The sequence below is a fragment of the Perca flavescens genome, chromosome 6 (genome assembly GCF_004354835.1).
Source record: "Perca flavescens isolate YP-PL-M2 chromosome 6, PFLA_1.0, whole genome shotgun sequence".
Classification (NCBI taxonomy): domain Eukaryota; kingdom Metazoa; phylum Chordata; class Actinopteri; order Perciformes; family Percidae; genus Perca; species Perca flavescens.
Window position 1 is genome coordinate 12,664,189 of NC_041336.1, and position 13,660 is coordinate 12,677,848.

The following is a 13,660-nucleotide window of genomic DNA, read 5'->3' on the forward strand; positions in this document are numbered from 1 at the left end:
GTCCTAACATCAGGTGTACTGGATGTAGCGCCACTATGAGGATGATAGCTGATAGCGGACTGACGCTGAACAGCACCAGTTGGAGAGCAGTGTGTGTCTTCTTGGTGTTGCGGCGGCGGCAGTGGGTCTACTGTCGTCAAACCTCGAGGCATGGGGGACGATCTGGCTTCTGGTGTTTGCTGAAAGGCGTCTTTGTAGCAAGGGGTTGACTCACCAGAAGCTAATGGAGAAGATACTGCATGCTGATGACTGGACAGACCTGCTCCCTTTAGACTGTCACTAAGCTCTGTAATTGGGTCATGTTGGCGGTATTGTGGGGAAGAAGAGTCATCACTGAATTGCACCTGTAGAGCATTTTCACTCTGACGTGGGTCCTGATGACCACTATGTGCCGTCAGTTTACTAATGGGTGCAGGTGTGTATGATGTCCCATGATCCTCAAGTTGTCTGGGCCGTGACATGACATATGAAGGAGCTAGTGCAGGAGAGCTGGCGATCATGTCTGTAAGGCGTTGCACATCTTTACGCAGTTTGTCATTGTCCTCTTTCATGCTACGAATACATCCTAAAACATCCGCAGTGATAGCATGTCTGGCCTGCTCATCTACTGGACTGCGATGCCTGATAGGGTAACTGACCTCATAGTCCTGAAGGTATGATGGCAGGTGGCTCTGTCTGCGTGGGCGGTCCACATCTCTTTCTGAGTCTCTTTCATCTGGCCTGAACATCTTGGACTGACGCAGTTGCTGGATCCGGCTCGAAGGACCAAAATTGTATGATAGAAGGTGTAAGGCATGGCCTTTTTTACAAAGAGTGAGCAGGAAGTTTCTTGCACCTAAAACACTTTTTGTAGGATTAGGTACAAACTTTGAGCTTTCACTGAATACAAAAGTGTCTCAACCTCTATAACACTCTCTTGTACCAGTTCTGTAGTGCATGCAAAAATCAAAATGCAGACATGTATAGCAACTGGCATTAGCTCCTTAGCTGAATATAGGTATAGTCATGTAGCACAACATGAGAACAGGAAGTTATCAGACTGAAAATACAAAAAAATAAAGAGGCTTAAAGTTCAAATGGAGGAAGAAACCATTTTTTTCCCACACATGAATATTCTTTGTCTGTTATTTCTCAGCTGGCCGTGCAAATATTACCCAGTAATATTGACCTTTGACCGTCATGTACATCACTTTTTGCACAGTACAGTATGCATTGTGCATTATACTGTGCAACATTGAAATAAGTTATATTGGACCAACAAATATTCAGTTCAAACTTAATGAGTCTATATAACATCTGCACAAAGAAAAGATACCAATCATTGGTTGTTTCTCAAGATGACCAGAATTTTTTTTGCTCATTGTGCAATTGCCACAAACTTCCTCTTTGCTAAAGGTTTTGTATCAGTTTGCAGTCATGAAAGTGGTGCAAAAACAACAAAAATAGTTTCCTTTTCTTTCAATATTCAGTGCAGAAGGTAAAAATTCCCCAAATTATATGTGATGCATAAGTGATTAAGATTGCATTAAATTGTGGTATTCGGACGAGAGGCACAACAATAATTTGCGTTTGATGTCTTTTGCACAAAGAGGGAAGAGGTAGAGAAGTGCTAAGAGGAAGAGTCGGTTTAGAGCAGATTCACACAGCTGAGAACACTGGAGTGAAGAGAGCAGGACAACAAGACGACAGGTAAAACACAACATATACCTCATCTGATTTTGTGTGTATCTCTACATTAAATCTATTGAAGTGAATAATTATGCCACGTTTAATACATTCCTTATTTACATTATTATCTTTGGCCTATACATTGCAGAAACCACTGATATGTTCAGAGCTGTTGTCAGAGGCGTAAAATGAGGCCCTGGGGAAAGTAGTAGTCAAATTTATTATTATCAGCACAGAATATGTGAACACGCAACATCCTGTATTAACATCTGTGCTGTCAGCTGTGGAGATGTTTCTGGTCCAGTTTGATCAACCAAACTTCCTGTATGTTTATTGCACTTTTGTATGAAATCTTTGTGCTTTTATAAGAGTTTGTCCCATGGAGGAGTGTCTCACTCATCGAATCGGGATGTTTGTTCTCATCTGGGCTTCTTTGCTCTTCGCTGTGAGAAGCAACAATGCTAATGCAGGTATGGTGTGCAGCTTTATTGCAATCTTGTTCTGACACATAAAAATCGAATGTCAATATTTATTTTTTGAAGCTGCCTACAATATATATATTGTGTTGTAGTATGTTGTGTGGACAAACCGGGTCTGGCAATGCGAGACTATACTTGAAGTGAATAATAACATTCATATCTGCTCACTTGATCCTACTAATGGACAATGATGGGCAGTAACGCATTAGAAGTAACGCTTTACTGTTATCCGATTACTTTTTTTCAAGTAACGAGTAAAGTAAGGGATTACAATTGCACATACAGTAATTAGATTACTGTTACTTCTCCGTAAGCAGGCTCCGTTACTGCGTTACTTAACCGTGATTTTGTTTCGTGAGACTGTCTCGTGAGTGACAATGACGTTTGAGCGCTGCGACGTCAGCGGTAAACACCGACATGTGTAGTGTTGAACAAGAGACAACATGGAGCGCGGAAGAGAGCAGGACCATTACCAATTCAAATTCCACCTCAAATATGAGCAAGCACCAAGCCGGCACAGGAATGTGAAACTCTAATTACTTTTGAAAATAAGTAATCAGCAATCAGTAACTAATTACTATTTCCAAGTAACTTGACCAACACTGCTAATGGATTACATCACCCTGATTTTCTTTTTATTGTATATTTTGTGCCACTTTAGATCTGACCCAGAAGCCCACAGTGATGATTCCTCCCCTGACAGAGGGACAGCAGAGCACACTGAGCTGCATTGCTCCTGGTCTCTGCTCTGGATCTGTTCCAGAAATCAGCTGGACGTGGAGAGGAGCAGGAGAGAAGGACTCTCACATCACAGGAAACATCACTGCTTTCAGGACTGAGAATCTGACTGCTGTCACTCAGAGACACAGCTCAACCCTGACCTTTAACTCTTCAGCTGAACACCACGGCACCAATGTCAGCTGTAAGGTCAGCTTCACCAACAACATCACTACAGAGGAGACTGTCACTCTGAATGTGGCCTGTGAGTAAAACATACCATAGCGTACTTTATTTTCATTATTATTTTGAACAGATATGCTGTCATTTAATTTCTATGGTTTTCTCAACTCTGTTGAATTTTACAACATCAATTGTATTCTTGGTGGAAAATTGGGAATTCAGGAATGTTGTAAATATTGTTTAGAATCAGTGATGGGAATAACGGCGTTATAAATAACGGCGTTACTTTTTTTCAGTAACGAGTAATCTAATTGATTACTTAATAACTCTTAATAATGCCGTTACCGTTACCTACTGCCAAAAAATGCGGCGCGTTACTATATTTGAAGCTGTTTTTTTCATCAGACCAACTAGATCTCTGAGTCTGAGCAAATACTTTTTTTTACTGTTCTTCCTTGGCATAAATGCTGACGATTGGCTGAGGTTGAGTAAAATGTCATTAAGCCAATCAGAGGTAGAGTTGGGCGGGTGTTCGAAAGCACGCATAGTCAACACACAAGAACAACACAAGCGAGTCAGTCAACGAGAGAGAGACAGGTATGGTGTTATGAGATCAAGGAGAGGGTTAACTTTTCCTGCTACAGATTTTCCACCGTGGTCAGAAAGAACAGTAGCCTGACAAGCCAGACCCACATCCCCCTGGCTGCAAAATAAATTTGCTGCCACTAGGGTGCGTCTAGATTTCTAGGCTAAAAGAACAGGGGAGACACTTTGTTTCTCTTACTATATGACTCTAGAGTCGGTACTCAGTCGAAAGCTAATCGCCTTTACTCTCTCACTTCTCCCTCGCTCTATCACCTACTCCACACACACACACACACACACACACACACACACACACACACACACACACACACACACACACACACACACACACACACACACACACACAATACACAAGTTTATACACAAGTATAAACATCAGGCCACTTATGTTATTTGCACTACAAAGAGTGTATATATTTGTTATTTATTTTTTCTATAGTGCTTAACAAGCATAATTACATTTTGCCCAGTTGTGGCCTGTTGAGGTGGTGTGTTATTTGTATCGATCCACTATATCTACATACATGGCATTTGATTGGAGGCTAGTCTCACTTTGTCCCACAGCAACAATAAAATAGTTTAGATTTGTGTACATTGTTTCTGTTAATAATGTATTGTATTAAGTGTCCATTTCATTATAATATTCAGATTTATCATAAATAATTGAACATGCACATGTATTTTAAGTTCCATTAAAGAGGGGTGGAGGAGGGGACACAATTGAGCATTTAAAAATGTACTTGAAAGTAACGCAATAGTTACTTTCTGAAGTAACTAGTTACTTTCATAATTTGTAACTGAATAACTAATTTAGTTACTTTTTGGAAGAAGTAACTAGTAACTGTAACTAATTACTTTTTAAAAGTAACTTGCCCAACACTGTATATAATACAGTATATCCTTTTTTGTCCTAGATGTGAAGGAAGTTAAAATCACTGCGAATACAAGTGTGAAGGAGGTTGAGACTCTGAATCTGAGCTGTAGTGTTGAAAGTTTCCCTCCATCTCTCATCACCTGGACTAAACTCGGCTTGAAGAGAATCCTGAAAAACGACACTGGAACAGCCACACTTGTCATCCCTAACGTGACAGCAGAATATTTTGGACAGTACATATGCACAGCAAAACATCAGAACAACACCCTGACGGAAGAAGTAAACATAACAGTGATATGTAAGTACACAGTAAAACTGTTCTTTCACACGCTTATTATGGTATTTTAAGGTTTCCAGGTGGTTTCCAGCCTGAGTTTGGAACCACATAACAATTTGTGTGAGGTAGATTTTAAAAGTCTATTTAAAATGTTGTCTTGAAGATGCAAAGAAACCTGTGATCACTGGAATGACAACCATTAAAGAAGGTGATGCTCTGAATCTGACCTGCGGTGTTGAAAGTTTTCCTTCATCTGTTATCACGTGGACTAAACGTGGTTCCAGCAACAACCTGCAAAAAGAAACTGGAATCATACTGCAGAATGACACGGGATCAGCCACTCTTGTCATCCTTAATGTGACAGCAGAATACTCTGGACAGTACATCTGTACAGCAGAACACCAGATCACTACCCTGACTACACATGCTGATGTAATTGTTACATGTAAGTATGGCTGTATAGTCTCCCTTGATATATGTTTATATCGCCTTACTGTTTGTTTGCTGTGTTGTTGAGATTCATCTTTTCTGATGGTTCTATGAACTGTGTTGGATTTTAACAACATCAACTGTGTTCTTGCAGGAAAGTGTGAAATTTAGGGGCACTGTAATACAGTAAATCATTTTTTGTCCTAGATGTGAAGGAAGTTAAAATCACTGGGGATACAAGTGTGAAGGAGGGTGAGACTGTGAATCTGAGCTGTAGTGTTGAAAGTTTCCCTCCATCTCTCATCACCTGGACTAAACTCGGCTTGAATGGAATCCTGAACAATGACACTGGAACAGCCACACTTGTCATTCCTAACGTGACAGCAGAATATTTTGGACAGTACATATGCACAGCAAAACATCAGAACAACACCCTGACGAAAGAAGTAAACATAACAATGATATGTAAGTACACAGTAAAACTGTTCTTTCACACGCTTATTATGGTATTTTAAGGTTTCCAGGTGGTTTTCAGCCTGAGTTTGGAACCATGTAACAATTTGTGTGAGGTAGATTATAAAAGTCTGTTTGAAATGTTGTCTCGAAGATGCAAAGAAACCTGTGATCACTGGAATGACGACCATTAAAGAAGGTGATGCTCTAAATCTGACCTGCGGTGTTGAAAGTTTTCCCCCATCTGTTATCACGTGGACTAAACGTGGTTCCAACAACAACCTGCAAAAAGAAACTGGAATCATACTGCAGAATGACACGGGATCAGCCACTCTTGTCATCCTTAATGTGACAGCAGAATATTCTGGACAGTACATATGCACAGCAACACATGAGGACAACCCCCTGACGGAAGACGTAAACATAACCGTGATATGTAAGTACACAGTAAAACTGTTTTTACACTGAAGATTTGCAGTTGTATTACCAGGTAACTGAAATTTGGAAAGCTATTGAATTCAAGAGCAGAGAAGCACCTTTTCCTAATCTACCTAAATACATGCTGATTAACTTTCACAGCACCATGTCTTTAAATGTACAGTGAAGTCTAAAAGTGCTAATGTTAAATGTGGGTTAAAGGTGCAATATGTAATATTGTATGTAATACTGGCGGCTAGCAGTTAAAATAGTTACTGCACTACCAATTCAAAATACTGGAGAGTCGTCTCCCCCGCCCCCTCCTGCCCAGACTCAAAGTTCACGGGGGTTGCCAGGCTGGGACCGCAGCATTCACAATGTTGCTAGACGCTTTTCTCACATAGCCAGACATTACTCCACAGCACAGCGGAGTAGCTAACGGTAGATGCTAATCTCACATAGCCAGACATTACTCCACAGCACAGCAGAGTAGCTAATGGTAGATGCTAGTCTCACATAGCCAGACATTACTCCACAGCACAGCGGAGTAGCTAACGGTAGATGCTGGCTATATTGACAGTCATAAAAGCCCGTGCTCACGCGGAGCTCTGTAACCAACTGACAGATCACACTTTTTCAGCTTAAAATTACAGTATGAACCGCTAAAAACACAACAACCTCACTGTCCTCTCCACACGCCAGTCAGGCACGCTTCCTCGGCTTAGAATTACAATACGAAACGCTAAAAATACCACTACCTTGCCGACGGAACACACTTCATTGGCTTAGCTAGAATTACGGCAACAATTGCTAAACACACAGTCCTCTCTTTCCGATTTACAGCCCCCCTCTCGTGGCTTAAAATAACTCACCGTTGTCGGCTCCAGCCGCTGATGAGGCTACACGCTGTAAACAGCCATGGGCTGCTTGCCTGGTCCTCCCGGTAACGTTAACAGTTAGCAGGGTTAGCATGGTGGCGTTAGCCAGGACCAGTCGCGATCACTTTACTGGCTGTCTTAATTGTTTTTGCGAGTAACCAACTCGGGTACTCTAGCTATATAATTCAATGTGAGTACACAAATGTTGAAATGACAAAAAATGCCCATCCCTAGTAGCTGTGATAAATTAGCCTGAAGCTAATGCTTACCTGTTCAGGAGAAAATAAGCCAACTCTGCATCCTTTTGGGCTCTAAGCTGTCTCCATCTTTCAAATACATCTCCAATATTTACCAGGGGGTTGTTACGTCTCTGGTCACGCAACTGTTAGAAACATGCTGTTTTCTTTTTTTTTATGTCATGTAGAATCTATCTCCGTTGATCCTGTTCGTTTGTTTGCTGCTTTCATGGCTGTACTACCGTTACAGCTGTAGGTGCTGGGTTTACGTTTTTACAGGTATATCTGGCAACCCGGCCTGCCTGTCAAACTGGGCCGTTGATAACAACACACAGACCAAAACATAAACATAAATTCCGTCACGGAATGTAAATTTCAAAAAGAAAAAATACTGACATTAGCATTGTTGTCAGAAAAGATAGTTAATATCTGATGAGGCATTGGTGTCATTTTTGGATTTATTACAGTACAAATATTACATATTGGACCTTTAATGTCATGGTGGGCTACTGTACACTGAATTTAGAAATTAATTTAGAGAATAATTAAGTTGTAAGATATTGTGCTCTGCAAAATCAACTTTACCTGTTTAACTTTTGTTTTCAGCCTCAGACTATAGCTATAGGTCCTGAATAACTACATAATTGCTACATGATCAATTCAAATCTCTTCAAATTTCTTTGTTTCAAAGATGTGAAGAAATCTGAAATAACTGGAAATACGACTGTAAAGGAGGGTGATGCTTTGAATCTGACCTGCAATGTTGAAAGTGTCCCTCCGTCTCTTGTCATCTGGACTAAAGTCCCGTCCAACCAAAACCTGAACAATGGAGCCGATACTCACCTGCAAAGCAACCCTGGATCAGCCACTCTTTTCATCCCTAATGTGACAGCTGAACATACTGGACAATACATCTGTACAACGAAATACCTGAACACAACTCTGACTATGCATGCCAAAGTCACTGTGACTAGTAAGTACACTTCTAAGTAAATCACCTTATAAAGAAAAATTATCACTTGGTTGGGTACCGAATTCAAGACTTTTAGGCACCGACCGAATTGTCTCTAAAGTATTGAGTATCGAAAAATGACTCTTCATCATGGGTGATTTTAGACCCTTTTTAGGTGGGCTTAAGCCCCCTTAAATTTCATCTCAGCCCCTCTAAACATTATGATAATAAAAAACATATATATATATATATATATATATATATATATTTTTAAATAAATTTTGATGCTTTAAAGTGAGAATTTGCAAACTTGTCTGTTGTAGTGACATAGGACAAACAATTACAGGTTGAAAGGGCTTGAAACAGGTTTAATATCCTGTGTTCCTGAAAGTGTGAATTATACTGGCTGTTCCCAACCTGGCGCGGAAACAGGAAGCACGAACGAGTTCCTGGGCAACCGGATCATGAACCGGATGCCAGGACTCTCAGAGTGACTGCAAGTCTCTCTTGTAAACTTACTGGGTTAAGATGAGTTATTTTTTGGCGAATGAAACGCTCGATCCGTCCATGTAGGTCATTGAATCAAAGCGAAGCATTGATGTCCATTCTGCTGCCAGTTCTGCCGTTGTTTATCTTTTTCTTCTTCTTCTAGTCTGTAGAAAAAGAGCAAAGTCGCTGGCCTTTCCTCATTAGCACTACCTCTGTTCAGGAGAAGACTGCAACTAGTGTTGCGACCACCAGCGTGGGTATAAATAGTTTAGCGAGCCGCCCTAAAGGTCTGATCCTAGAATCGCCCCTGCTCTTCGTTCAATACCCAATTTAAATACCTAAGGAGTAAATGTCATCAGCGTCAGCGGGCCTAGATGCAGCAGGCTTCTACCAAGATCTAATAATGCTGGTGATTGGCTGTCTAACATTACACATCGTAGAGGCAGGCAGGCAGGAAAAAGTCTACGTTACTAACAGAGAAGCCATTAGAGAGAGTCATTACGGATAAAATTGGTATTGAAAAAAGTGTTGTTTAGGAACCGGTATCGAGGTCATTTGAACAATTCTCAGCCCTACTCATGTCAGCTTACTGTTTGCTTTATTTGATGTTGTTATTTTTTGCAGTTTATCCAAAGATCCTAAACAGTTCTAGATGCATAAATCAGTCGGAGGTTCTGACCTGTGTGTGCATCAGTGTGGGGTTGCCTTTACCCATCATCACATGGCCACTCTTGGAAAACCACACTAGGTACTCTGTCATCACCACGGTGTCACACCACACAGTCAACAGCTCCGTCACCCTAACTGTAAAAGACCACAGCAACACTTCTATTGAGTGTGTCAGCAGCAATCAAAATGGAGAAGTAAAAAGAAACCTTATTCTGAACAAAGTACAAAAAGAAGGTACCTGCTCAGTCTTTAAATGTTTTCTTTAATCTTCTTTTGTATTTGGACAACCAAGAAGCAGCAGTGGCCTTCATTTTGAATATCTTTTTCTTTTCTTTTTTTATTTAACAATTTGTTCCTCTGTATTCCAGCTCAAAACATGATTGTCAACGTGTTAACAATGATTACACGGCTGGAAATTATCATTGCCTTTTTGATTGGCGCTCTTCTTTCTGCAATCATTTGCTGTTTGGTGAGAAAATGTCACAGGTACATTCTGAAGTTCTAATTCATGTCTTGTTATTTTTACTTTCTTTGCTGACAATGTTGACTATTCCAGGCTTTGTTTGATGTATAATGTTGATTCATAATTCATAAAAAATGAACAGAACATATCAGAAATTTTGACAGGATGCTTTGGAAATGGTCAATGGAAAATAATTGTTATTGAAGCAGGCAGGCCAAAACATGCTAAACTACTGGAATGGTCCTTTAAAGTTTGTTCTAATGCGGCATTAATAAGCTTTGCACATTATTTGTATGTTAATGTTTCTGCTCTTTTAAAACATTTCTCCTCAGAAGAAAACAGAGGGTCTATGGAGATATGGCTGAGACTCTGGAGATGATGACACTAAACGGGGATCCTCTGGTATTTATATTCACAGTTGGTTATATACTGTATTTTGGGTAACACTATTATAATGGTACATTATACACCAGTGAAGTTTGGTTGCCGTAGATACTGTATATATGGGGCACCGCTGATCCAAGCCGGCTCCGGTGCTCCAGAGCCCGGGCGCAGCGCCGCTGACCCTCGGTAATATAGCCTCCGGTAAAAGTGAAAATGAAAACGTTTGTTTTTTTATTATTCCCGTTTTTAAATCAAAGTTGCTGTATCTATTTCTCTCCACAGCGTCGTTTACTCCTCCGCCAGGCTGCGTAAGACGCGTTCATATCTTATTTATTTGGCTGGACCTCTTCACATCTCCCCATTCGCGCTGCTTCACACACTTTATTTGCTTACTTGCATGGTTAAAGAAAATGAAATACATCCATGAATAAAACCAACCGCATTCCGATTCTAACATATTTCCGTTTCATGGTTAGGATAGGAACTTTTCTTAAAAGCCAGGCCTTGTTTGTGGTTATGGACACCTTCTACTTTTACCAAAGTAAATATATCTCTAGTTATTTGTACTTTTATTTAAGTACTGAGATTCAGTACTTCCTCCACCGCGGCTCCAACAAGCTCCGACAACCTGTCTCCCAGGAGGTGCACAGGAAGTGTCATGTCCTTATACGGGAATTTTTGGGGCGTTTTCTTATGCTAATTAGGAACAACTGGCACGCGCTTTCAGTTACGAAGAACACAGGTGCGAACAAATCTGCTGATTAAGAACACGTCATGAATCCGGCGTAAACTTTTCTTAGAAACCTTCTTAAGAACATATTTAAGTGAAAACTTAGGAAGATATTGGTGAATGAGGCCCGATGTTTCCCCAAATAGGATATTTATGAATTTTACTTTTTACTCACTTCTAAGTGTCTGAAAACCAGAAATGTCTTGACATTTTTTATTTATTTGAGGGATCACAAAGATGATTGCTGCATATGCCACCATTAGTAAGTAATGTTTAGTTTATCATGATTACAACACTACAATTCAGTTTATTTAACTACAATTCAGTTTTAACTACAGATTTACCTATGAAGAGGACATGCACATCATTAATAAATCAGAAATCATAATGATTTAAAATACCTTAATTGATGACGTAATTAACGTATTCCTGCAAAAAAAGTCATGCATTAGATACTATTAATCCTTGTACATTACCGATAGTTCATGAAGTACTACATGAATGAATTCATGCTTTTTCATGCATGAAGTCGTGCATGAATTCATGATAATTTATGCACCATTATTATAAAGTGTTACCGTATTGTACATTAAAGCCCCAATGTGTAGGATTTGAATCAGATGTTTGTAACACCTAGTTGAATCGAGTAGCTTCAGTAGCTTCTTCATGTTCTTGTTGTTATTTTGAGGATTGCCAATTTGTTGGTGTAATAGAAGCTGACAAATGACTTCTACCATTTCTGTGTTGCTCCTGACAGATAGATGGTGGTGAAGCAGCGGAAGATTATCAGGCCATTGACCAAGTGGCAGCTGAAGAGGGCGGAGCTGAGGTGGCGGACAAATCGGATATGGAGTACTCCAAGATTGATTTCTCCAAGATTAAAAGAAAGACCCCAACAGTGGCAGGGACGGCACAAGGGACCACAGAGACAGAGTATGCTGAAATTAAAGAATCAAAGAAAATGAAAGAAGAAGCAGATGAGACACAAGAGGAAGAGGGTGGAGCGGAAATGATAAGGGAGGGTGAAGAGACAAAACACTGTGTATCAGAGGATAAGGAATGTGAGGATGTGGTACTGTATTCAAATGTGCAGGATATAATGAGTCAGATTTAAGGATAGTGTTGCTTAGTTGTTTGATGACAAAGTTACTAATGTAATTTGCTCTGATGAAATAGCTTCTTGCTGTGTATTATTTTCCTGCTATGGCACTGTGATTTAAAAAAAAAAAAAAAAAAAAGGCCAAACTAAGCATGCGATGCACCTCAAATGACTGAAGACATTGTGTCATAATCAAGTTCAAGTTATATGGTGAGTCAGCTCTGTATAGCAGCGCTGACCACTGCAGAGCAGTTTATAAAAGGTGGTATTAGTATAGAAACGATTTTTATTATTCTTTATTCAAGAGTGGCAGTCATTCAAAAGACATTGCTACCACAACATCAGATGACATATAAATACATATTACGTGTACAAGAGCTCACAAATTAAAACTCCGTAAAAACAAACAAACAGAAATGTGAAAAGTACAGTTAGTTGTTTCCAGACAGTTGCTGTACTGTGGTGTAACCATAGATATATCTATGGGTGTAACTCTGTGCATCTAGCTGGTTGCCTGGCAACCTCAGGGAGTCACTGCAGTCAGCTTTTACAGTTACAGTTGAGAGAGTCTGAAATAATATGATAATATGTATGGGTGTTGAGTGAAGGAAATACCTTTTACATTTATTTTGTTTAAAGCATTTATTTGAGCATTGATGTGAGCAGTTAAAACAGTTTGTAGCTGAGTGTGTGTATATATATATATATAAGCATTACTACTTTCTTGACACTAGCTAACAGAGGACCTGTGCACACCTTTGACTTAGTTATTATCAGCCAGACAAGACCAACAAATCTAACGATTACTTTTGTATTTCAAATAAACTCATGTATATTGGTGTAAAAAAAAAATCCCCAGCACTTCATGTTGCTGTCACAAAAACAGGAAATCATTGTGTGAGAGGATGTGAGCCTAAAATAGCATCTGAAACCAGGTGTTGGGTGTTTTGCATAATGGGTTCCTCTTTATTAAAAGACAAGAAAGCAAGATTCTGCAGCTTGGCTCCTAGGTCACATACTGTACAGTATACACTCATCCTTCAACTTTATTATTATTACTCTGTTCCTCTTTATTAATGCTTTTACAAGGCATATGTGGAGAAATCGAAAATTCATAATACAAATGCAATAATACAGGAAAAGAAAATGAAACATACCGTATAGGCATATTTCTGTTTTTGTGTGTATTAACGTTGAAGAAGGGATATACCCACATTCAGTAAACAACCTCTTTGCAGGTTCTGTGTATCAACATTACCCAACAAGTGTTACATACCTAAATTACAAAATAGGTGGTCTGTCCTTTAATTCACACATAGAGTTTATACTAAAATCAAATGTAAAAATTAAGTAAAAATACTTGCTTATACTTGCTGTCTTTGAGTTCTTGACCTTTGAAAGTGTAGAGGAACATGAGTTTTTGTAATCCTTTCTTGGATAACAAGTTATTAGTGAATATTTGCTGTGTAATGAGAATAATGTAAGCTGTAAAAATAAATGTTGACGTTACAAATGATTTGATTTTATGTCTTTATTTAAACGTGTTTGCATCTTTATGTATGTGCTTGTGCATGAAAGTACGGGGTATGCATGAAAGAAGATAGCTTTACATACACACACGGTGTGCATGAATGTGCTTAAAGTGATTTTGGATTAA

General features: G+C 39.4%; 1 protein-coding gene across 1 annotated transcript; it reads left to right on the forward strand.

The window, feature by feature from the left end:
• Positions 1-1,654: 1,654 nt before the first annotated feature.
• On the forward strand, positions 1,655-12,124 carry LOC114556933 (myelin-associated glycoprotein). The gene is made up of 12 exons (XM_028580080.1): positions 1,655-1,689; positions 2,038-2,138; positions 2,809-3,129; positions 4,568-4,825; positions 4,968-5,249; positions 5,441-5,698; positions 5,841-6,122; positions 7,909-8,190; positions 9,283-9,561; positions 9,696-9,813; positions 10,123-10,192; positions 11,662-12,124. The coding sequence occupies exons 2-12, from the start codon at positions 2,048-2,050 to the stop codon at positions 12,016-12,018; spliced, it is 2,598 nt and encodes an 865-aa protein (XP_028435881.1). The 5' UTR covers positions 1,655-1,689; positions 2,038-2,047; the 3' UTR covers positions 12,019-12,124.
• The last annotated feature ends 1,536 nt before the right edge of the window (positions 12,125-13,660 follow it).

Coding starts and splice junctions, on each gene's coding strand:
- LOC114556933 (XM_028580080.1), top strand. CDS start 2,048: ATGGAGGAGTGTCTCACTCATCGAATCGGGATGTTTGTTCTCATCTGG. Junction 4,826..4,967: donor AGTAAACATAACAGTGATAT/GTAAGTACACAG, acceptor GTTGTCTTGAAG/ATGCAAAGAAACCTGTGATC. Junction 10,193..11,661: donor CACTAAACGGGGATCCTCTG/GTATTTATATTC, acceptor TGCTCCTGACAG/ATAGATGGTGGTGAAGCAGC.